General features: G+C 42.7%; 2 protein-coding genes across 6 annotated transcripts in view; one reads left to right on the forward strand and one right to left on the reverse strand.

Annotated features, from left to right (window-relative positions):
- Positions 1-763: 763 nt before the first annotated feature.
- Positions 764-11,351, forward strand: Aktip (AKT interacting protein). Of its 4 annotated transcripts, none has more exons than XM_021636284.2 (10): positions 764-905; positions 3,617-3,728; positions 5,115-5,320; positions 7,880-7,944; positions 8,034-8,134; positions 8,553-8,641; positions 8,717-8,815; positions 8,917-9,024; positions 9,997-10,057; positions 10,222-11,351. In XM_021636284.2, exons 2-10 carry the CDS (start codon positions 3,687-3,689, stop codon positions 10,330-10,332), a joined length of 882 nt encoding a protein of 293 aa, XP_021491959.1. In that variant the 5' UTR covers positions 764-905; positions 3,617-3,686; the 3' UTR covers positions 10,333-11,351. The 4 variants fall into 4 exon arrangements, with proteins under 4 accessions (XP_021491959.1, XP_021491962.1, XP_021491960.1 ...); XM_021636287.2 differs by having other exon boundaries at positions 10,225-11,351; XM_021636285.2 differs by having other exon boundaries at positions 776-905; positions 3,621-3,728.
- Positions 11,014-23,616, reverse strand: part of Rbl2 (RB transcriptional corepressor like 2) — a 52,156-nt gene continuing 39,553 nt past the window's right edge. For both annotated transcript variants that reach the window (XM_060392231.1, XM_021636283.2), the window contains 4 exons: positions 22,959-23,064; positions 21,724-21,926; positions 20,972-21,136; positions 11,014-12,611 (listed from right to left, as the gene is read on the reverse strand). In XM_060392231.1, the coding sequence (XP_060248214.1) occupies positions 12,441-12,611; positions 20,972-21,136; positions 21,724-21,926; positions 22,959-23,064 (645 nt within the window). In that variant the 3' untranslated portion in view covers positions 11,014-12,440. The remainder of the gene's footprint in view (positions 12,612-20,971; positions 21,137-21,723; positions 21,927-22,958; positions 23,065-23,616) is intronic.

A 23,616-nucleotide genomic window follows, 5' to 3' on the forward strand; every position in this document is an offset into this window, starting at 1 on the left:
GGACTTAAGGATGTTTGTCTCCCTGCCCTGCCCCCCTTGACCTGCTTGTTAGAGACACCCTCTCTGACAGGGCAAATGGGTATCAATGGCTGGTTGCAGGTCAGCGTTGCCTCTTTGGGTTATGGGAATGGAGACTAGCTGCAGATCACTCCTCAGGAACAAACATTTATAGACTTATTTCTAACAAGCCTGATTAGTGTACTGCATTATCTTGCAGTTATTTTAGAAGAAGCACCGCCTTAGCTAAATTCTACTCTGTGTGACTTGTTGTCTTCTAAGTAAATTTATTAATGAATCCTGTAACATCAACTTTACTAGGTCTACATCTGTCCCTCCAGGGAGCTGGCAGCCCTCTCATTCCAGCCACTGGCTTAGAGTCCCCAACTTGCACCGTCAGTCAGGCAGCGCCCTGCGGAGACTGGAGCTAGCAGCAATCACTGCCAGAGACAAGCTCCAGTGGCAGGCGCATAAACCTCTGGGCGAGTCTCCATGGTGACTGGCACATGCCACGTCCAATGGCGGCTGGGTGCCTGTTTGTTTCCGCCCCAGTCTCCCCAGGGGTTGAAGCTTCTTTGATTGACAGCTCGCCCAGGGCGCAGTTACGTAAGGGGAGGGACGAGCGCGGCCCCACCCGAGGGGCGCTGACTTGATTGGCAGGACGGAGCGCCGACCCGCAGCACCTCCCGGAAGCACGTCCTTGATGGACGGCGAGAGAGCCACTCGTCACTGGCGTCGGAGCGGAAGCGCCCAGGCTGGGGGCGTGTCCAGGGCGTGTCCCGCTGAGGGCAGGGCGGGGCGGGGCACTGCGGGAGAGGAGCGGCAGGGGCCGGGCTGCGCTACGGCCGGAGATGCTGTCGGCCCGCGGTGGCGCTCGGCCGCCAGAGCTCCGCAGCGAGGGCGTCCAGGTAAGCGTCCCGCCTCTCGGCCGGTGGCTACAGGGCCGTCAGGGCTGAGGGGTTGGGGTGCGCGGCCCGGCGTTCGGTTCTCTGCGGGGCGCTGGGGACTAGGGCGACGGCGGCCGCGCGGGGACACGGGGGCGGGGCCGCACCTGTGCGCTCCGGGCACCTGCTGCGCGGCCGCCCCGGCCGGGGAGGAAAAGGGAGACCGGGTCGGTGGCGCCCCCTCGGGCGGCCCGCGCCGGGTCCGGGGCTGTCGCGAAGCCCCAGGCCCTTGGCTGCAGACTCGCGGGCCCAGCCGGCCTCCAGCTAGCTTCTAGGCTAGGGCCCGGCACCAGACTTGCATCACCTCGGGACAGGTTTGTCCAGATTCTCTACGTGCTCCGAGACGGGTTTGTGCCCCGGGCGACGGTGCCCGGCCCAGCTAGCTGCCCGGCCCGGCTGTCCGAGGCTGGAGCTGTTTACTTTTTTCCTCCGTCCCTTCTGGTGGCCTCATAACGTGGGACTTCGTGAACCCGGCTTTGGGGTGATACATTAGTGCCTATGTGAGCTCTATGTCACAGAGGAGGAACGACGGTAGCCAGGTCTTATTTGCCCTCTGCGCTGTACCGATCGTCATGTACATCATCATATATAGGTGAAGATGCCCCCTTCGCTCGGTTGTGCGGTGTAAAGGCACGAAATCATTTTTTTATTCTTAGAGTCAAGGGATGTTTTCTGAGAACAAGGACTGGGAGCCTGTTTTCCTTGTATCTGTCAGAACTATTGGACGATTCCATGCTATGCCTGTGGTGGATTGCTCGTCTAGCAAACTGTAGCTTCTGAACCACAGTTTCTTGTGCTTGTGTTACCACTGGTGGAACCATTAAGTTAAAGAATATCTCTGCGATGGGGTGGCTTACGGTACCTTTGGAGGAACTGGGGGCGATGTACTGAATTTTTAAAGGCAAAAGACACAGACTTGAAAGGTACCTAATGGATGTATATTTATTTACAAGTAGGAAACACCACATCTCCCCATATCGGGAGAACCCCGATAAAACAGGTGTGTCTAGACAGTGGAGTCTTAGTCCTGAAGAAACAACGTGGTTTTCATTTGAACCAAACAGGAACATTTCCCTCCCCCATTTTTGATGCCCTGTTGTGTCAGCCACCTTTAAAAGTAGGTTTGCAAAGTCTTTTTAACTGGCTGCAAGTCAGCAGGTTACTGAGAGAAGTGGGATCCCTGTCCTCTGATTTAATTACTGGGTGACACTGTCTCCTGGAAAGCACAACAGCAGTTATAGGCACTGGCTGGGTTGGTAGAGCTGGTACCCACCCATAGATGCTGTAGGCATTCCAGAGTGAACAAATCACTGCTCATCAGAGACATTTGGGTACAGCATTGCTTCTTAGGAATTTGAGAAAATGTTGCTAATTTTTGACCCTTTTTACCTTTAGCTTTTCAGGGATACAGCTATCAATTCAGATAAGGAGCCATACGAAAACAGAGCAGAGCCTTGGGAGACAGTCTTACAGCTCGGCTGGCTACTTTTTCCTTTGTGTCTTTGTATATTTACTAAGTGACCACTGACCTTGTGATCCTTGAACCCTGCTTTCTTATCCACTACCTGAAGCTTCAAGGATAAGATTCATGAAATGTCTCCTTTGAACCCTCTCTGAGTTTACACATTTGCAATTCCTCAGTGACCAATGCTGCAGAATTCCCATATTTTTAAACAGCAGTCCTTTTGCTAGGAATACCTGTAACCTATACTCTGAGTACTTAAGGCAGAGGCAGAAAGATTGGGAGTTTGGGGCCAGCCTGGGCTATGTTGTGAATTCCTGACCAATCTGGACCACATAGTGAGACCCGGTTTGTTGTTGTTTGTTATTGTTGATGATGATGTTTGGTTTGGTTTCTGTTTTTTGTTTTGTTTTTTTTTAAAGGGCAGTTTCTTAGGGTAGTAGGGCTAGAACTCTACCCCCTGAATCCTGACATAGGTTACTTGGCCTCTCATGCTTGTTGTTGTTTTCCCCGAGACAGGAGTTTTCTGTGTAGCCTGGCTGTCCTGAAACTCACTCTGTAGAACAGGCTGGCCTCAAACTCAAGAGATCTACCTGTCTTTGCCTTTGCCTTTGGTGGGATTAAAGGCGTGTGCCACTATTGTAGGCTGAATGTTTTTTCTTATCTTGTTGGCTATTAGTTTTCTACTTGGTCAACTCATTCAGGACATTCCTAGTCACTCACCTTAACTTGGGAACAGTGAGAGAGCTTGTGCGTAGGTGGTTAGAGTGCGTGCTGAATATAGTTTTCCCATTAGTCAGGTGCCTAGATACTGATCATAGGAGCGATGGCTATGTTGTAAGATAAAGCTGAATCTTGTCCTTAACTATTCTAAATGCTGACCAGGAACCTGGTACACAGATGATGATTTTGTTTGCATTTGTGTGTATCAGTGGGCATCACTATACAATCCAAACAAGCCTCAAACTCTGCAGCCTCTTGCCTCAGCCTCCCAAGGACTGGCCATGGCATGCTTGGCTATGGTACACACTTTGGTTGTAAGAACTGGAGCCTGCAGTGGAGGGGTGTGGAGAAGGGATTGTTCTTAGAGCTCTCTGATGACATTCCCAGGCCTCTTCGTCTGTGGACTGCTTGGCATGATGTGTGCCCAGGGTGCCAGGCGCTGTCTTAACTGTTGGTGTTGGTATGTTTGCATTTTCCCATTTGTTTCAAGGCAGCGTGAATGCTGAGGACAGAAGAGTTTGATGACACGGCACTGAAGTTCTTTGTTTGACGTGCGCGTTATGAACCCTTTGCGGAGCATGTCTACAGGCTCAGTGCGCAAAGTAGGTATAGTAACACAGCAGCTCTGATAGAAAGGGAGGCTTCAGGCTATCTCAAAGCCACGTGTAACCTCTAGCAGAAAATTACCTGGTTTGATTTTTGAGGAATCACTTTGTCCATTAAGGTGACTTTCTCAGGCTGAGAGTTCACATCAGCAGAAGGTCTTACGATCACTATGCTGAGATTATTTCAGTTAGATTGTATGTATGCATGATGAGATTTGTGACATGTTTTGAACATTTCTCTGATGAAATTTCAGGATTCTGTTTTTACAGAAGTTTTATTCAAGTCAACAAAGAGTTGGGAGAAATAATTTAAAATGTCTTTATTTTTTGGAGATTGCTCTATAACCCAGGATAGCCTGGTGTTCTGTAGTCTAGGTTGCCTCAAACAGCAATCTTCTTGCCTTAGCCTACTGAGTATTGAGATTATAAGTGGGAGCCATCATGCAGTTTTAAAATTATTTGTATATACATGTGTGTATGTTTGTGTGTGTGTGTGTGTATGTACACACAAATACACAAATATGTGGGCTGGCAAAATGGTTCAGTGGACAAAGGCACTGGTTGCTAAGTCTGAGTTTGTCCTCTGACCTCTATATGTGTGTTATGGCACACATGTACCCCCAAATAAGTAATGTAATGACAGAATCTTTTGAAAAAGGACATTTTCTTCTTAGGAAAGCTTAAAATATACAAGCAGTAATTTAAAAGCTCCATTCCACCTGTAGGTCAATGGTATATTACCTATGCACATAATACAGAGTATTTTATATAACAAATACAGTGGTTATACACATAATACAGTGTTATTTATATAACAAATTAAATAGCTTTTGTTGTAGTCAGGGTTGGGAAGCACTAGTGAGATGCTAGTTTTCTGGTCATTTTGAGCTCTTTGATTAAGGATAGCAGTGTGTGCTGGTGATGCAAGTGTGGAAATATATATAGTAGGATCGAGTGAGACCTAAGCAAGTGAGGTAATAGCTTCATTGCCTGTTCCTGTCCCAGTGCTCACATCAGGGGGCTACTAATTTCAGTTATCCATCCTACTAATTCTGACCCCACAGCCCCACTTTTCTACGGTATCTGCATGTATGTGAGGTATCTCTGATCTTGTTAATGGCTTTCGTGCTTCACTTGCTTGTGAAAGGCTTGACTGCACTATTCTTATGGGATGCAGCTAATGAGATCCTGACTGCTTCAGGCCTGCTTCAGCCTTGTTTGCTCCTTCTGTGACCTGCCTTCTCAAGGGATTTGAAAGCATCTTAATCATGGCGTGAGAATTTCTGTGTAAAGAGTAACTCTAGCGTAGAAGCTAGGATGGAGTAACAGTGTGCTCTGTTTTCAGAGTTGCCATAAATGTTCTCACAATTTCCTCCTGAACAGCGAGCTGAAGGTGAAGAGAAGACATTAGCAGGGGATGTGAAAACCAGCCCTCCACGAACTGCACCAAAAAAGCAACTGCCTTCTATTCCCAAAAATGCTCTGCCCATAACAAAGCCTACATCTCCTGCCCCAGCAGCACAGTCAACAAATGGCACCCACGCTTCTTACGGACCCTTCTACCTGGAATATTCGCTTCTTGCAGAATTGTGAGTCCTTCACGGGTGCCTGGTCAGTTATGAATGGTATGCCTGAAAGTCAAGACTGAAATCATGTCTCCTGATAGACTCCTGATAAATCTTAAAGTTCAGGTGTGTCCCCAGCTTGCTCCACATTGGAGGACAGGAAGGAAGGTGGGACTTTGGAGAATATACCGTGGATTAGGGACCTCAATTTCAGTCTTCCTTTCTGTGAAGCATTTCACTGGAGGGGGTTTCTTTAGCAAGTGGGCACACCTATTGGGGAGTTTGGCTCTCACGGTTTAGGAAACACCCTGACAGACAGGAGGAATACCAGTAGGAAAGGATCAGGAAGCTACTGTCAGCAGGTGAAGGAATTAGAAACACTGACTTGGAAAACTCAAGAGTGCTTAAAATTGTTCTTTAAATTTCATTTTATTTGTGTGTGTGTGTGTGTGTGTGTGTGTGTCAGGGTGGGGTGATCCATGGCACAGGTCAGAGAACATCTCGTAGTTACTTTTCTCCTTGTAGCATGTGGGTCCCAGGGATTGAACTCAGGTGTCATGCTCGGTGGCAGGTGCATTACTCACTGAGCCATCTTGGCCAGCCCTCAGGAGAGTACTTGTAATTTTGTATTGTTGTTCTGTATGTTGGAAGGTCTTTTGTTAGAAGATTTACCCTCAGAGGTCCTTATCAGAAGTGAGAGGTTTTCCCGAGCCCACCCTTGCACTGAAGCTAAGAAGAGCAGGGACTGGGTGCTGCAGCCTGCCAGTAGTGATGGCACACTGCTTGACCCAGACATGGGATTCAAGGACCATGAAGTTTGGGACCATTTGTCAAAGGGACAGCAAGCCTGGTGAATCTTAACTTCTGTAATCTTTAAGTTTCCCTCTAGGTCAGTTATTTTCAAAGCATCTTGATCACCCTGCCGAGGGTACTGATGCTGCAGTGGTCAGAGGGAATGAGGCCCAGTGTAGTGTAGCAACGGTCTTCAACTTTATAATGGATGCCTTGTGTTTTGAGACTGAGCAGTGAGGTGACAGGCTCCTATTGTGGTGGCTGAAAGTTGGCTGTGTGTTAAACACAAACTGCCTTCTCTGTGGGTAGCTCTGTCTGCTAGCCATGCTTCTGTTAACTAAATCTCAGGGACTTGCAAAGGTAATGGATCTTCCTGTAATGGTTGCAGTAAGATCTATCATGCATTCAAGGTCAGCCTGGGGGTACATAAGTAACTTAGTAGGTAATAAACAAGGTCCCAGGTGCTGGAGAGATGGCTCCGTAGCTAAGAGCACTTGATACTTTCAGAGAACTGGAGTTCAGTTCCCAGAACCCACATGGTTGGAAGCTTACAGCCATTTGTTACTACAGTTCGAAAGGATCTGATGCCCCTTTCTGGCCCCTTTGGGGATGAGGGACTCACATGGTACATTTACATACATGGTAGGCAAAATGCTCACATAAAGATAAATCTTGCCAGGTGTGATGGTGCAGGCTTTTAGTCCCAGCATTCAGGAGGCTGAGGCAGGTAAATACTTGAGTTCGAGGCCAGCCTGGTCTACAGAGCAAGTTCCGAGACAGCCAGGGCTACACAGAAAAATCCTGTCTCAAAAAATAAAATAAATAATAAAATCTTTTTAAAAGCTCCATAAACTATTTCTCCATACATTTCAGGATTTGCAGGTAAATGTGTTTAGAGTGTCTTGGTCAGCACTGTCCTTTTCAGTGTTAGATTGTAACTCATAACTGCAGCTTCAGGGACCAAGCGAAATGGCTGCTGGTAACAGTAGCATCTTTCTGCCATGACAATTGTGTCTTGCCTTGCCAGCATGCATCTTCTCTAGCAAGGCCCAAAGAATCTGAGTGTATGGTGTTTGGAAGCTCAAGTGATGGCCGCCTCCTCAAGCAGCGTGTACACCTAAAGTCTGCCTTGCCATGTGACCCAGAGAGGCCACTCACAAGGACGGCTTAGCTTTGGCAGCCCTGAACTCTTATTTAGTACCTGTGATTGCAACTGCAACAGTTTGCTTTTAATTTCATAGTACAAATGTAGTATGCTAAAGCCTCAAAGGCAAACACCACGTTTTTAATAGTAAAAAATAAACTTGAATCTCTGAGCTTCCTAATTTATAATGATAAAATCAATAATTTTACAAATACATTTATCTCAGTTTTATTGTGGTGTTTTTGTTTGAGACAGGGTCTCATTATGTGGTCTTGACTCGGAGAGATCCACCTTCTGTGCCCCAAGTGCTGGGACTAAATGTGGGGGCCCGCCACATCGCTCACTCACCTCAGCTTTACTGTCCAAATGTATCTGTTTCTGAGAGTTGCAGAGACTTGATTCTTTTGTCGCTGTTTGGCTTTCTGAATCTGGGACCGTGTATTGACTCAAGTTTCTCTGGGGGCTGGTTTGGAAGTATGAGGTGGGTGTGATCTAGGAGACACTCAGGTGTGAGACTAGAATGATTTTGTGTAGTTTGGGTACCATCTGCCCCTGGATGGTGACGTCTTATCTCAGAAAACGTGGGGTGGCCTGACGTAGGTGTCACTGGCATCTGTGAGCTGATTATCACACTGCTCTTGTTGTAGCACATTGGTAGTGAAGCAGAAGCTGCCGGGCGTCTATGTACAGCCATCTTACCGCTCAGCATTAGGTGAGATGTAGATTCCACCTTCGTTTACGGCATGGGGTGGGACTTTGCCGACACAGATGGGACTTGAGCGCGTTTGTGTTCTCCTGCAGTGTGGTTTGGAGTAATATTTATACGACACGGGCTGTATCAGGATGGCGTATTCAAGTTTACGGTGTACATTCCTGATAACTATCCAGATGGCGACTGTCCAGTAAGTAGGTCTACAGTTGAGCCCACGCAGAGCCTCATTCACTGAGGGGAAAACAAGGCTTGCAGATTTCCTAATACTTATCCGGACCATAACCTTGTAATGACCCATCTCCTCAGATGTATGTCTCCCAAGCTGACAGGGATGGCACTTTTACCTCTGGCCATGTTACCCTGCCTGCAGCTTCACCCTTTTCCCTCTCAGGGTGTGTGGGTGAGGTTGGAACCCATGCTGCCCCAATCATCATATGACGGGGTGATGGCCATGCCGCAGGGGAGGAAAGCAGCATCTCCCCACTGCAAAACTATTTGTTGTTTGTTTGTTTTTTAAAAGGAAAATGGTTAGTTAAGGGTCCTTTGTGGGCCTGATCTGAGTAGCAGCATGACATCACTCCCACTGAAGTGTCTCTCTCTACATATAGCGCTTGCTGTTTGATATTCCCGTCTTTCACCCGCTAGTCGATCCCACCTCAGGTGAACTGGATGTGAAGAGAGCATTCGCAAAGTGGAGGTTAGTGTGTCAGTGTTTCTGGTAGTAGCAGAGCTGTCAGGAACAAGCTGTAGCAATCACCCTGTTTCCCTGCAGGCGGAACCATAATCATATATGGCAGGTGTTGATGTATGCAAGGAGAGTCTTCTACAAGATCGACACAACAAGCCCCCTAAACCCAGAGGCTGCAGTACTGTATGTGACGTTTGTTACGTAGGATAAACTTATTTACTATTTTTTTAACATCAATTTGTTATTTAAAATAAATTGGTAAATTTTAAAAACTTTTAACACAGGTATGAAAAGGACATTCAACTTTTTAAAAGTAAAGTGGTTGACAGTGTTAAAGTATGTACTGCTCGTTTGTTTGACCAACCGAAGATAGAAGACCCCTATGCAATTAGGTAAGTGGCTTGTCACTTAGTCCTTTTTATTTCCACATGACCTCAGAATAAAGCTTTAGAGGAACATATGGAATGTTAGCCTGGACCTTTTCATATCCTGCAGCTCAGCTCTTAATGCCACTTGTGTTCTTGGCCTCAAACTGAAAGCTTGGTGTGGCTTACGTACTATCAGTAACGAGATATTTAGTATCTTTGGTTTCCTGGGCATCTGACAAGTGCTCTTTCATTTTTCCATGTGAGGAGTTTTCAGAAAGCAGTGTATGTGATCTGCTCTCTACACACTTCTTCATGGCCAAACATACGTAGAGCCAAACTCACTTCTCTCTGCTGTTAATCATTGCTCACCTCTAACACATCAGGAAGATACTTGGAGTACTGAATTAGATCCACCCTTCTACCTTGACAGTTAGGTGGAGAGAACGTGAAAGAATGGAGGGCACTATAGCGTGGGTGGACGTTGGTATCGCTGGGAAGCATACTGTGGTGCTGCTTGGGGCTCCACTGACAGACCGCTTGGCCTCTGTACTTTAGCCTTGGTAATCCAAAGCAGTTACTTGGTTTCACTCTGCTTTGTTTTTTTCATCTTTAAATAATGTTTTTTTTTGGGGGGGGGGTGCGGGGCTGGGTAATGACTTTTACAGGAATGTTTGTTTATAAGAGGTAATTATCAGATGAAAAACACTTTTAGATAGTATCAATGGACATGCTAGCAACTGATTAAAGATTGCTCTTTAGCCAGGGGTGTGGGATGGAGGCACATGCCTTTAGTCCCTGCATTCGGGAGGCAGAGGCAGGCCTGGTTCAAAGGCCAGCCTGGTCTACAGAGTTGAGTTCCAGTACAGACAGGGCTACAGAGAAACTCTAAAATATTTTTTCCTCAAGTTTTATTAGAATTGTCTTACTTATTGAAAAATGAATGCTATACACATTTAGAAAGTCATGAACTATTTTTAATATTTTCTGCCCTTCAAGCTTTTCTCCATGGAACCCTTCTGTACATGATGAGGCCAGAGAGAAGATGCTGACTCAGAAAGTAAGTACATAACTATTTTTGAAATGGCTATCCTGGTTTCTTAATTGTCTGTACTGGAAGCCACTGTTACATGTAGCTAACACTTGGGGAAACTAGTCAGTGTGATTCTGAACTTGCTCCTCATCAGTCCTTTTTTTTTAATGTTTGTTTTTGATTGTGCCTAGAAGAAGCCTGATGAACAGCACAGTAAAAGTGTTCATGTTGCTGGCCTGTCATGGGTAAAGCCTGGCTCAGTACAGCCTTTCAGTAAAGAAGAAAAAACAGTAGCAACCTAAGAGATGGTGGCTGTGGCGCACCATGCACTTTCCTGCTGGACTCTGGCAAAGGACTGCCTGAAGAGTAAACCGCGTGAACAGTGACTGGCTCAGTGTTGTGTATGCGTAGGTTCTAACAGCAGGTTACGGAGCCCTTGTTGAGTAATGTGTTACTTCTGTCTGAAGTGTCAGGCTGGATCTAGGTCAGTACTCCAAATTATTGGGGACCTTGAGGCTTGAGTATTTTTCTGAATATGGTAGAGGTAAGTTGTGTTTACTGAATCTAACAGAGCAGAGGGAAATGAGTACAGTGGAATAGTCTGCAGTTGGTGGCTTCAGCTGTACATAGGTTAGGCCATGAAGAAGGGCGTAGAGCACAGACTCCAGAGTGCAGCACTTTCAAGTAGAAGACTGGCTTTCCGGCTTCCGCCTGCTGACTTGCTGTAAATGTCTATCTCAGAAGCGTTAGGAAAGTAGGCAGAACCAGGATGCTTGTTCTTTTTTTTTTTTTTTTTTTTTTTTTTAAGGCAAATTACTGTATTTTTATGGCAGGAGGAAGAAAAAGTGTTCAAACGGTTTCTAATGAAGTCAGGTATTTAAATGGTGAATGACTGATGTGTTAGTAGAGATGAAATAAACCAATAAATGATTGTCATTTATGCAGGAAAGTAATGCTCTTTTTCAATATAACTAAACAGAGACTAATTTGTAAGTGCTTTATTGAAAAATACACATATTTTCCTATAAAAGTACAGTAGCGGTACCAAGCAGATGTGTGAGTACTTTGCACAGCACTGCTCTAGTGGACAGTGCAGGGGGTTGGTTTTCAGCTAGTTTTCTTTAGAGCAGTATGACGTTACCTAGTAACTGTTTATAATGATCCAATTTACAATTGAATTTTCTCCTTAGGATTATTAATCCAACTTAAAAACAACTGGACAGTAATGATTAATAAAGATGTGTAGATAATCAACAGCTGTTAAATAATTTTCTAATTTGTATACTGGTACTATGTACTAATAAAAACCTAAATTCTCCAACCTATTTTTTTTAACTTCCAGGAACACCCTCAAAGATACTTTCCTTTGGATAACTTCCTCCAAAAGGAAGTAATTTTTCAAATTTCCTCAATTCAACTTGATTTAAAAATCTTTTTAGATGATCTCTATGTAATGCCACTACCACAAACTGGAAAGTTTTACATGTGCCCAGAACATGTAGCTGCATCAACAGTCCTTTGAGAAAAGCATTAAAGAAAATCTTGGCTGTTGTTTAGCCTGGAAGTATTGTACCTACTAAAGTCCACACCATAGAAAGTGCCATCATACCATCATAAATATACAGCAAAATTTGCTGGGTCACAACGCCTTGCATTTCCAGCCCTAAAGTGCCACCGATTACACAGGTTCAGACATTGCACGACTTTCTCACTGTACTATAGCTACTGGGGAAGGGATAGTGCTTCAAGCAAGCAGGAGCCTTGGGCAAGTGCGTGGAGACTTCCAGGTCTGGGCTGTCCCATCTGTTGTTTCATGAATGTAAACGTCTCAGGTGTTTTTGTCCTAAAACACATGGTTGGACCTAACCCTATAAAAGCGGGAATGAATTAAAATCAGTTCCTCTACTGGAGCATATCTACAAAGGCCTCTAAAGATTTGCTTTCTGAGTTGGTTGTAAAAGTTTACCAGAGTTAAAAAAAAAAAAAAAATTCAGGTTTGGATTCTGAGCAGTGTTGAAGGTAAGCACTAAGTAGTAGGGGAGAGGCAACTGGGACGACTAAAAAGTAGCCTAAGGATACTGGAATAAGTCTAATTTCTCACCAAAATGTCCATTCTGGGTTTTTCTTTTGGGAGGGTTGGGTGGAAGTTGAGTCGGGGTTACTTGTAGTCCAAGTTGGCCTCAGACTGCCATGTAGCTCAGGTTGGCCTTAAACTCCTGGTCCTCTTACCCTCTACCTCTTGGTGCAGGGTTAGCAGGCATGTACTGCCACACCGGTCAGAGACGCTTCCCTTTTCTCCCAGGCCCTAATCAGTTGCTGGATTAAGGAACAAGGTCCCATAATCCTGCACGCGTTAAGCACTCCTGCTAAGCAGTACATGCGAAGACAGTTTCCATACTGGAGACTGACCTCAGCGTGCACCTCGGTCATTAGCTACATCTTGGAGACGACGTAACAGAGCACAGTGGTTTTCTGGGCAAATTCTTTTTGCAGGTGATTCACTTCCATCCTCCAAGAGAATCCCTCTCTTTTTAGTTGGAGTCTCTCCTGTCCGAATCATACTGTTAATTTCTCTCAGTCTCTATGGAGGGAAAAAGATAGTTACAAAAACTTTAACATGCTAATAAAGGACATTGGGTTTTTTTGTTTGCTTTTAAAAAAGCACATTATTCATTTTTAAGTTAAAGAGTTTCAAATTATTCAGAAGTTTAAGCATTTGAACACCTTTACAGAAAGAAAACCCTGAGCAGATTCTGCCAGGACACTGATGACTTTGAGTGGGGCAGAGCATTTCCATTCTAAACAAACTTCCTTGTGATTGTGATACAAATATCTGTGATACACATGTTCAGCACCTTGTGATTGATAGTTCTGTAGTGTCACAGTTATGCCATGGTTCATCACACGTCTACTTTGAGATTCTTATGTGCGCACGGTGTGGGGCTCTGAGTGTGTGTGCCTGCATGCATGCAGGTTTATGTGTGGGGGTCAGAGGACAACTCTGGAGTCAGTCCTTGATGTGGGGCTTTGATGGCAAGTGCCGTCTCCCTCTGAGCCATCTTGACAGTTCCACATACAAGCCAAAAAAAACATAGTGTGACTTGGAAGTTCAGTGGCTCGCTCCTATGGTCTCGCTACTTGGCAAGAGGATTGCTGTAGGTTCAAAGTCAACCTAGCTATACATTGAGGCCCAGGTCAGCTGGAGTTATATAGCAAGAGCTTGTCTCAGGCTGCCAGTCTCCCTTCCCTTTCTTGTTTTGAGACAGTGTGTCACTGTAGCCCAGGCTGGCCTCAGTGTCAATGCATGACTCCTACATCAGCCTCATGCATGCTGGAATAAAAAGTGTGAGCCACTATGGCAAGTTTCTTTTCCATTTTCAGACAGTCTTGGCCAAGTTAGCCAGACTAGCTTTGAACTCTGTAGCCCAAGCAGGACAACTTGACCGTGTTATTTTCCTGCCTCTGTGTCCCCAGTAGCTAGAATAATATGCGTGAGCCACTTTTTCGAGCAGTCCTTCTCAATCACAATTTCACTAGAGAAATATGCTTTAGTTCCTCAAGGCATTCATTACAGGTATTAATGTCAGTGGTTTCTGGAGGCACTGGTTATATGCTTTCCTTGAGAGAACCAAGAAGTTAGTAAAATTATTTCTCATGTTAGAGTAGCTTCAGTGAGCAGCCCAGTAAAGAAATACATCATCAGCATTGTTTCCCAGGGCCCCAAAGTCTGCTCAGATACCATTTTCTTTGGGTGCCTTTTTAGCTAGAATTTTTATTCACATTTCTTATTTCAGAGGGATATTGAGGGGGCAGTGGTGACACATACCTTTAATGGCAGCACTTGGAAAGCAGAGACAGGTGGGTCTCTGAGTTCAAGGCCAGCCTGGTCTACAGAGCAAGTTCTAAGACAGTGAGGGCTACACAGAGAAGCCCTGTCTTGAAAGAACAAACAAGTTATTGAGAATCTTAACTTCCACATAGTTTAAGGAATTTTAGAGTGGTAGATAAATAGGAATAGTAAATCCTCACATCACCCTGCTTGGACAATTCTAGACACTTCTCATTCCCCAGATTTTAAAATGCATATCCTAGGGCTAGGGCTATCGCTCAATTGGTAGAATGTTTAATTCCCAGCACTGCATAGAAGGCGTAGTGGCACACCTGGAGTAACAGCACTCCAGAGTTGGAATTGGAAGGATTACAAATTCAAGGCCATCTTCAACTACACAGCAAATCTGAAGCCAGCCTGGGCTACATGAAACAAAAGAATAGTATATCTTAGACATAATTCATTACTTTTTTTTTTTTTTTTTACTTTTCGTGGTTCTGGGGATTAAACCAGGGCCTACTGCATGCCAGGTAAACACTACCACTGAGCTACACTCTAGTCCATCATTTCAATTCTTTACTTTGAAATAAACTTCTGAAATTTTCAATTAAATCATCAATGCTTTTTTTGATAGCAAATGTATTTTCAAAAGTTTAACTACCATAAGATTTCTTTGATCCTTTCTCCTCTTGCTTGGCCTTCTTAAAAGAAGTCTAGACCATATTTGCTGTCTCTGAGTCTCCAGTTTATCTCAGTATTCATTATCTTGCTCACTGACTATGTAAGTTGATTAAATAAATTATAAATCAGGTTACTCTTCAGTGTACACAGATACCATAACACACAGCACAGTTCTGTAGGTGATTCTATTATGTACATTCAGCACATGGTATTTTCTATATATTTCACTTCCCTGATATTTTTTTCACAGTTCAAACATTCAAATCTTAACATTTGCCAGAGGGGGAATTGCCACCAAGTTGTACATGTAGAGGTCAGATGACAGCTATGGAGTTCGTTCCTACTTTTACGTGGGGTCCTGATACTGATTTGAGGTCACCAATGTGTGAGGCAAGTGCCTTTACCCTCTGGAATCATCTTTCTGACCCTCATAGTCTCATCCTAGAACGCCATAGGGAATATACTTAGCCTCTTCATTACTCATAGTATCTGTGTGGATTACTATAGTTTCCTCCTTCCACCATGCGGTTCCTGCTAAAGCCATGTCACCAGCCTATTCCACATCTGTTTATTTTCACCCAGTCCCTAGGGATACCTGCTATTACTCCACTATAAAAATCTGGCTAGTCTGTGTGTATCCTCTGCCCTTTTTCTAGGACTGCTCTTACTCCTAGAAATATGCATTAGGGAGTAATGTTTTTTTAAGATGGTGTATTTTAGGACTCTGTGTACGGATGTCAGCATATGTAGCTTCACCTCATCTCTTTAATATCTCCATAGTATTTCAGAGTATATTTTCCATAGCTAACCCCCCACTGGTTATTTTTTCCTAGTTTCTTAATACTATAAGCTATACTGTAATTTTGTCCAACAGGCTGTAACACTCCATGGATAAGCTCTTACAGGGACACTCTGATAAACAGTTTTCTTTCCTCTTTGGACTGTGAATACTTATTTGGGCTATAGATCCATAGTGCTTGCTTTGTGGTTTCAGTTGTCTCTGTTGAGATATAATGACAAATCTTTCTTCATCAAATCTTAATGTGTGTTTCTGCATGCAAGTGCATGTGTGGACAAAGGACAATCTCAGGTGTTACTTAAGGTTATTAAGGTTAATAAAAACATAATGCATTTCCCTTTTTCCAAATTTCTCTCATGTTTCCATGAAGCCCAGATAGATGCTCACTGAGTTCCTGCTCAGTGAAGAGGTAGTCTTCTCTGGAGTGCTGTGATAAATAGACAACTAATCTTAGTACATTTCACGTACGTAATGAATGCACTGAATCCAGTGATGCTATTGAGCTTATCAGTAGTTTTGGCTTGATTTAGTGATTGGTAGGCTTTGGGGTTCAAAGTTTGGTGGGGTTTGAGATAGGACATTTCCATGATGGCCAGGCTGGCCTGGTCTCAAACTTAACATTCTACTTAGCTTCCTGAGTTGCTGGGTTTTTAAAAAATTACTATTGAAGTAATAATTTACTGAAATGCAGGTTTCTTTATCCATTAATCAGATCAAGGAAGTTTTGGTTGTTTTAAATTTTCTGATGACTGGGAATAGTTACTGTAAACATTCATGTTTTTGAATGAACATAAATTTCCACTTCACTAAATATGTAAGAATTATGATTGCTACAGGCCCAACTTTAAAAGAACTTGCCAAAGTGTGTTCCAATATGACTATTGCACTCTGTGGTCCCTCCAGCAGTATAGGTTCTAGTTGCCCCACAGCATTGCCAGGGGCAATGTATACCTGGTGTTTGTTGCCCGATTTTGCATCCTTTATGTACTGTGGACATGTAAATCCTTCACCAGAAATGGGATGTCTCAGTGTTTTTTGTTTGTTTGTTTGTTTCCCAACCCATAGCATCTTTGTTCATTCTAACACTGGTTTCTTGTTTTATTTTTAATTTTATGTATATTGGTGTTTTACCTGTATGTATTTCTGTGTGAGGCTGTCAAATCTTGAAGTTATAGACAGTTGTGACCTGCCATGTTGGTGCTGGGAATTGAACCCAGATCCTCTGGAAGAGCAGTCAGTGCTCTTAACATCTGAGCCATCTCCCCAGTCCCTCTAACACTGTTTTAAAGAGAACAAATTCTTGATTTTGATGAATCACAACTTATTTTATGGATTGGAACTTTTATGTTGTATCTGAGAAATCTGTCTACAACACATGCTCACCAAGACTGTTTTCTTCTACAAGTTTTCAATTTTAGGCTTTATATTTATAGCTGTGATTTTGCTGCATTAATCTTTACATGTGGCACAAGACATGCATGTGAGTTTATGATCATTACAGCACATAGATTGACCCTCACTTTGGCACCACCTGTTGGCATGAGTTTTCACAAGCTGCCATGGCACCTTTGTGAAAGAATCGGCTCACCATGTGCACATGGTCTGCTTCAGTGTGTTGTACCGAACTCTCATCTGCACTTGTAGCAACATTACTGTAAGCCTGAGAAAGAGATGGGGTGAGCCCTCCAACTTTTCCAAAGTTGTGTTATTCAGTTCCTTGCCTGTTTGTACAAATTTTTGGATCATTTGATTCTGTTTGTTAGATAAATAATTCTGCTGTGATTTTGACTGGGTAGGTTGAATTTATAGATGAATTGGAAAAAAAAAAGATTCTTTGTTTTCTAATTCAAGAATATTACATTTCCCATTTTCTCAAGCTTTAATTTCTTCCAACAAGATTTTGTAGTTTAAAAACATCTTTATTTAAAATTTAATGCTATTATGTTGCTTAAGAATGTTTTTACTTTTTGTTTTTCACTAGAAGTATAAATATTTTTTTCCTCTGAAGTGTATAACCTTCCCAGTCTTACTACTTCAAGTAACTTTCATACTTCTTTGTGGTTTTTCTATACACAGTCCATACATGGATTCTTTATTTTGCCTTATATATGGCAAAATCTACTTGGCAAAGATGAATGGAAGAGAGAGTGAATACCAGAGGGAGGCATTCAGGTTCTCACTGTTAGCCATGATGTTATATCAGCAAATTTTCATCAAATTCTTTCTTCCAAAGATGTTTTTATTAAATTACAAAAAAAAAATCTTTACATTTTTTGAAGAGTTTAATATAGAACTGACATTATTTCTTTAATATCTTGTATAATTCACCAACAAAGTTTTCTGTAGCTACAGTTTATTTGAGGAGTTTTTTAAACTAAAAACTTAAGACTGGTATGGTAGCCCTGTTTGTAATATCAGCACTTAAGGAGGCCGAGTCAGGAAAATGGCAGGAACTTAAGGTCCGCCTGGACTACAGCATATGAGATCCTATTTCAAAACCAAATAAAGGGGCTGAAGAGATGGCTCAAGGTTAGGAGCACTGTTACTCTTACAGAGGACCTGGGTTTGATTCCCAGCACCCACATGGTAACTCACAACCATCTTCACCTCCAATTCTAGGGACCTGATGCCCTCCTCAGACTTCCGTAGGCACACGTATGGGGAATATACATAAATATACACAAAATACTCATACACATAAAATCTAAAAGCAAACAAGAAAATCAGTACGGAGCACCTGAGGCTCGGTATTATATTTACTATTTATTTATTCATGTATTTTAAACATATGAGTGCTCTCTTTCCATGTATGCCTGTGTGACAGAAGAGGGCATCAGATCCCATTATAGACAGTTGTCAGCCACCTTGTGGTTGCTGGGAACTGAACTGGGGTGCCCTGGAAGGGCAGCTAAGGTTACTTCTTAGTGATGTAGTTCTGTCACAGAGTCTGTCCATTTCTTCCTGCACCACCATGTTATCGGCATGAGAGTTACTCCTTGACCCTCAAGCTAACTTTCAGTGTGTATTGGTAGTGTGGCATTTAGAAATGTTGAGTGATGTAACATTTACCTGTTAGCACTATTTCAGCTGTAGCCTACAGTGGTGGTTTGAATGAGAATGGCCCCCATAAGCTCATAGATTTCAATGCTTGGTCACCAGTGAGTGGCACTATTTGAAAGGACTTGGAGGTGTGGCCTTGCTGGAGGAAGTGTGTCACTGAAGGTTTCAAAAGCCAATACCAAACCCAGAGTCTGCCTACAGATCAAGGTGTAGAACTCTCAGGTACTTTTCTAGCACCAGGTCTGCCTATGTGACACCACGCTCCCTACCATGATAACAGACCCACAATTAAATGCTTTCCTTTGTAAGATTGCCTTGGTCATGGTGCTTCTTCACAGCAACACAACAGTGACTGAGACACCTGGAATTTTAACATTGTAGATGCTCATCAATATCAAATGCTTTCAGTTTCTCTTGTGATCTCCTTTTTGACCCCCAGAAATCTGATATTTAGCTTCCAAAACCTTGGAGATTTTCAGATAGCATTCTTGTTAGTAGTAGTTTCTGGTTCATTGCCATTATGGCCAGGAAAAAAAAAATGCATTATTTGAATCCTTTAATTTACTAAAAATGTGGGGACGTAGTTCCGTGGATGAGCAGCTGCCTAGCATGGATAAGATAGTTCAGTCTAGAGTGTGGTCTGCATCTGTGAAAATGTCCACATGCAGTTAATGCTGTTGGATTATGTTCCCATCTTTTTTGTTGTTGTTATTTTTTAATTAATTTTTTATTAATTACAGTTTATTCACTTTGTATCCCAACTGTAGCCCCCTCCTTCATCCCTTCCCAATCCGCCATGCCATGCTCCCATTTTTTATATATTTATTTTCTTTGCCTATTTATTATTCTATCAGTTATGTTGAATTCTCAACCCTGGATTTATTTTTTCTTTCTTTTCTCTCTTATCTCACATTTCTCACAATTCAGCATAGAGCTTCATACATGCGAGGCAAATGCTTTATCACTGAGCTGTATTTCCAGCCCAGGAAACAAATCTCTTGGTCATATACTAATTGCTCTGAAGTCCAATTTCCTTGTTCCATAGCTACTCCGTTCTATTTGTACTTGGCTAGCATGGTGTTTTGAACATTTTCTTTACAACAACTTTACTGAGCTATAATTTACATACTGTATATTTCACCATTTAAAAAGTGTGTGACTCCAGTGCTATCCACGTGGTACAACCAACTCCCACATTCAACCTTACTGCTCTCAAAGAAATCTTTCCCACTAACAGAAATGCTTCCTTCCCCAGGCAACCACTAACCTGCCTTCTGCTTTGGTGTATCTGCTCACTGGGGGCATCTCATTTAAGTAGAATCATGGGCAGTCTTTTATAACTAGTCTCACTGTCATGTCTTCAGAGATTACCCACACAGAATCATGTGCTAATATAATACAGCACCTTTGGGGCCACATACGTACTTTTTTTTTTTTTTTAATTCCTTAACTACTAGACATTTGGATTGCCATCCTGGAACTCCCTCTGTAGACCAGGCTGGCCTCAAACTCAGAGTGCTAGGAATAAAGGTGTGTGCCGCCACCATCCAGCAGGACTGACATCCTTTAAACTGTGTGTTCACATTTGAAACAGCTACGGAAGTTTTTACATGTAATTTCAGATGGTCTTAGTGGGATTATTTTAGAAACCTACAAACAGAGTGACAGCAGATGACTGACAGCAATTGCAGTGGGATGAGATCCCTTATATTGTGACAGTATTTCCTATAAAACTTGCAGTTTTAACCAAATATATACCAAAAAGGTATGGTGTGAAGGGGTAAAGAAATCAAAAAGGTAAGAGGGCTAGGGAGATGGCTCAGTCACCAAAGAGCCACAACAAGCCAAATCCAATGTGTAACGTCCAATGTCATCAATGTGGGTGCCACACTGAGTCCCAACCCTGCCCTGTGCTGCATGGTTCCCCAAGCACAACCCAGTCAAAAGGGCATACACATGTGTGCCACTCAAGAGGGCATTTGGCTTGTCATAGCTCCATCTGTCCCCATCTAAGTCTGTCTACATTACTCCCAATAAGATAGCCTTTGCCTTAAGGATATTACTTTCTTCCTCTTGTCTGTTTCTTGGATGCACTTCCGTATCTCAGGAATTATATGCTCTCCACCATTAAGCCTCGTTTCTCTGCTCCCAGGCTGAGACAGATGCTACCGCTTATGTCTAACACTGAGCTCTCCATTTTCCCTTAAACAGAGTCCAAAAGACAGAGATACTGTCTGTTGCAGAAACAGAACTTGGTAACTAGTTTAAGGGCCCAAAGTTTCTATTCTGAAGAAAAGTAGGAAAATAAAGTTTTACTAATGAAGAAAACCCGGTGTCTAAAATGTACAGATAGAAAAGGAGGCAAGAAAAATTGAGTTAGTTCCTCTTTTATTTCCAACCCTGATGTCCTCAAAACTCAAACCAGTTCACCCTGGGCTTTTCCCCTTGTGACTTACTGCCTTCTGTTGCCTGGCAGTTGCCACTGCTCCAGGAAGTGCTTCTGCTGAGCAGAAACTATTCCTAGAATACTAAAGCATTTTAGAGTTAGCTAAAGCCATTTATGTAGTCTTACCTTAGATGGGCTGTTGCTGAAGTAGTAAAAAATAGTCTCTCGAGGAGAAAGCATTGCTTCATTTTTATGTGGGGAAATGTAAATAGGATGATTTTGAGATAGCTGTATTCGGCGAGGAGAGCCTGTTCTTATAAATGGATAGGGAGAGAGGGGAGGAGTGTCCATCTGTTGAAAACAAAGTAAGTAAATCAGAGAAAAAAAAAACCCAAAACTTTTCTAGCCAGGTTGTATTAAAAGTCATCAATTTTACTGAGTGAGGAGCAGAATCAACCAGAAACTTTTGAATGCTGAACAGGAATGGATCAGCAACAAGCAAAGAAAATAGAGACTCAAGACTAACAGCCAACATGTGCAGATGTTTAGCTTCTGCCAGTCCCTGTGGTAAGCAGTTTTATACATTACAGCATTGAACCTCTACAACAATCAGATAAACTATTAACTACTATTCTCATTTGATTATATGTGGTGACAAAGTACAGAGAAAGTTTAAGTAATTTGCAAGGTCATCGTGTTAAATACTATACAATCTAAACCCATTTGGCTGCCGTCTCCTGTTTCACTAGATGTAGAAAATTCTACAGTCTACTGAGCAACAGTAGAAATTATGTTGACTAGGCAAGGTACTTGAAGACTTCCTTAGCTTTATTTAGTGAAAGAAATATTTGTAAATCTAATTTATGGTGGAAGAACCCAAACAAATGATTGCTCCCGCACCAATAAAAGCAGCATTCAGTGATCCCTGACCCACTTACGTTTGCCTGTGAGTACTTCATGGCAAATGCTTGGATTTGTTTTCTGTAGATATTGTTGTAGAACTGAATGAGGTCTCCTCTTTCTTCCTCTTCAATGTCACTGTTGGCACCTGTGAGTCGAGTTGGTGTAGGAGGGGCACTGCTGGGCTGTGGAACTGGTAAGGTGCTGTTTGATCTCATAACTGGACTGGAGTCTCTACTGGCTGCAGCCAAGAGAACAAAGGGTGGTAGTCTAGATTATTTGAAAAAAGACACTTCACTAAGGAAAATGGGGAGCAACTATGTGTGCATTAGTCATCAATGGCATTAAGCAGGCATTCTGATTTTTGGGGGTTTGGTGTATGTCATTCATGGGTATGCAGATACACATCAGTGTGGAGGCCACAGGCCAACCTTAGGTACCATTCCTTGGGAGCTGTCTGCCTCGTTTTCTGAAATGGTTTCTCAGTGGGACCCGGGGCTCACCACTAGCAAACCCCAGTGATGTAATGTCTCTGCCTCCCAGAACTAGGATTGCAAGTGCTTGCTATCATGCCTGGCTTTTTATGCAGTGGCTGGGAATGAGACGGCCCACATCCTTGCACAGAATACTTTACTGATTGGGCTATCTCCCAGCCCTTGGCTTTATTGTTGTTATTAACTATTATTATTACCCATGAGAGATGGTTTCTAATATTATTATTATTATTATTATTAATGCTACTACTACTATTACTATTATTACCCAATAAGTGATGGTCTCACTTTATAGTCTAGGCAGGTCTGGAGCTCACAAGCCTCCTGCCTTAGACTTGGTAAAGATGAGATTACAGGCATGGGTCACCACTCCTGGATCTTGAGCTCTGTTCTTCATATCAAGGAACAAAGCTCAAAATACTAATAACTTTATTCCATTATTATAAGCGTACCAGAGGTTGACTGAGTAATTTATATTAGTAAGTTACACAGAGGTCTTTAGAACTAACACATTTAGTTCAACAACTAGGAGCAGCATTTACATAGCACAGGTCTAATCAATAAGCAAGTTCTTCTGGAATTCAGGCTGGAAATTCCTATCTGAAACATGTTATTCTCTATATGTCTCAAAGCATTGGAATAAGGAACAACTGACCATTAAATTTCATTTATTCCACCAAATTATTTGAGAATAAACTACTTCTATAAGTATTCTTATTTTAAAATCCTTATTCTTCTTGGCCTAAAAATAGATGTTCACAAAGACCTATTTTATTTACCTCGGTCCTTGTTTAGTTCTGTTGGAGAATTCTGGTGGCTTCTGCTGTCACTGCTGCCAGAATTTCTTCTTTTCCTTTTTGCTTTTATCAAAACACTTCTGTATACCTTTAAAGAGACAGTGAGAAGGGGAGAGAAACTAGCATTTATTGAATATATAGTATGTGGTAGGACCTTGGCATATGGTATTTGGTTCTCACACAAATCCACCTAAGTATGGTTTTCTTTAGGGGATGTTAGGAAATGCAACCAAGTTAGGCATTATGCCTGTCTGTGATCCCAGCACTCAGAAGGCTAAGGGAGGAGTATTGCAAGTTAATGGCCAGCTTATGCTCTCTCCTCTCTCTCTCTCTCTCTCTCTCTCTCACACACACACACACGAAAACTTTGATCTAGCCAGATGTAGTTGTATGTCTGTGTACACTAGTATTTGGTGTGAGTGTACATTCTTTAATACCAGTATTTGGGAGGTTGAGGCAGGCAGTGAATTCAAGGCCACATTGACCTACAGAAACTGACAGGCCACAGAACTACATAGCCTGTCTCAACAATAGCAATAACAAAACTATGATCTTGGTTACAGAAGCTATTTATTGACAGCTGGGACTTAAATCAGATCCTGTCTCACTGCTTTAAACACTACAAAACAGTGCTCAAATC

This window comes from Meriones unguiculatus, chromosome 10 (assembly GCF_030254825.1).
Source record: "Meriones unguiculatus strain TT.TT164.6M chromosome 10, Bangor_MerUng_6.1, whole genome shotgun sequence".
In the NCBI taxonomy this organism is placed as follows: Eukaryota; Metazoa; Chordata; class Mammalia; order Rodentia; family Muridae; genus Meriones; species Meriones unguiculatus.

Bases quoted from the DNA above. Each gene is read 5' to 3' on its own strand.
- Aktip (XM_021636284.2), top strand. From the start codon at position 3,687: ATGAACCCTTTGCGGAGCATGTCTACAGGCTCAGTGCGCAAA. The intron at 5,321-7,879 runs GTGAGTCCTTCA...CTCTTGTTGTAG, and splicing joins TATTCGCTTCTTGCAGAATT to CACATTGGTAGTGAAGCAGA. The intron at 8,135-8,552 runs GTAAGTAGGTCT...CTCTACATATAG, and splicing joins ATCCAGATGGCGACTGTCCA to CGCTTGCTGTTTGATATTCC.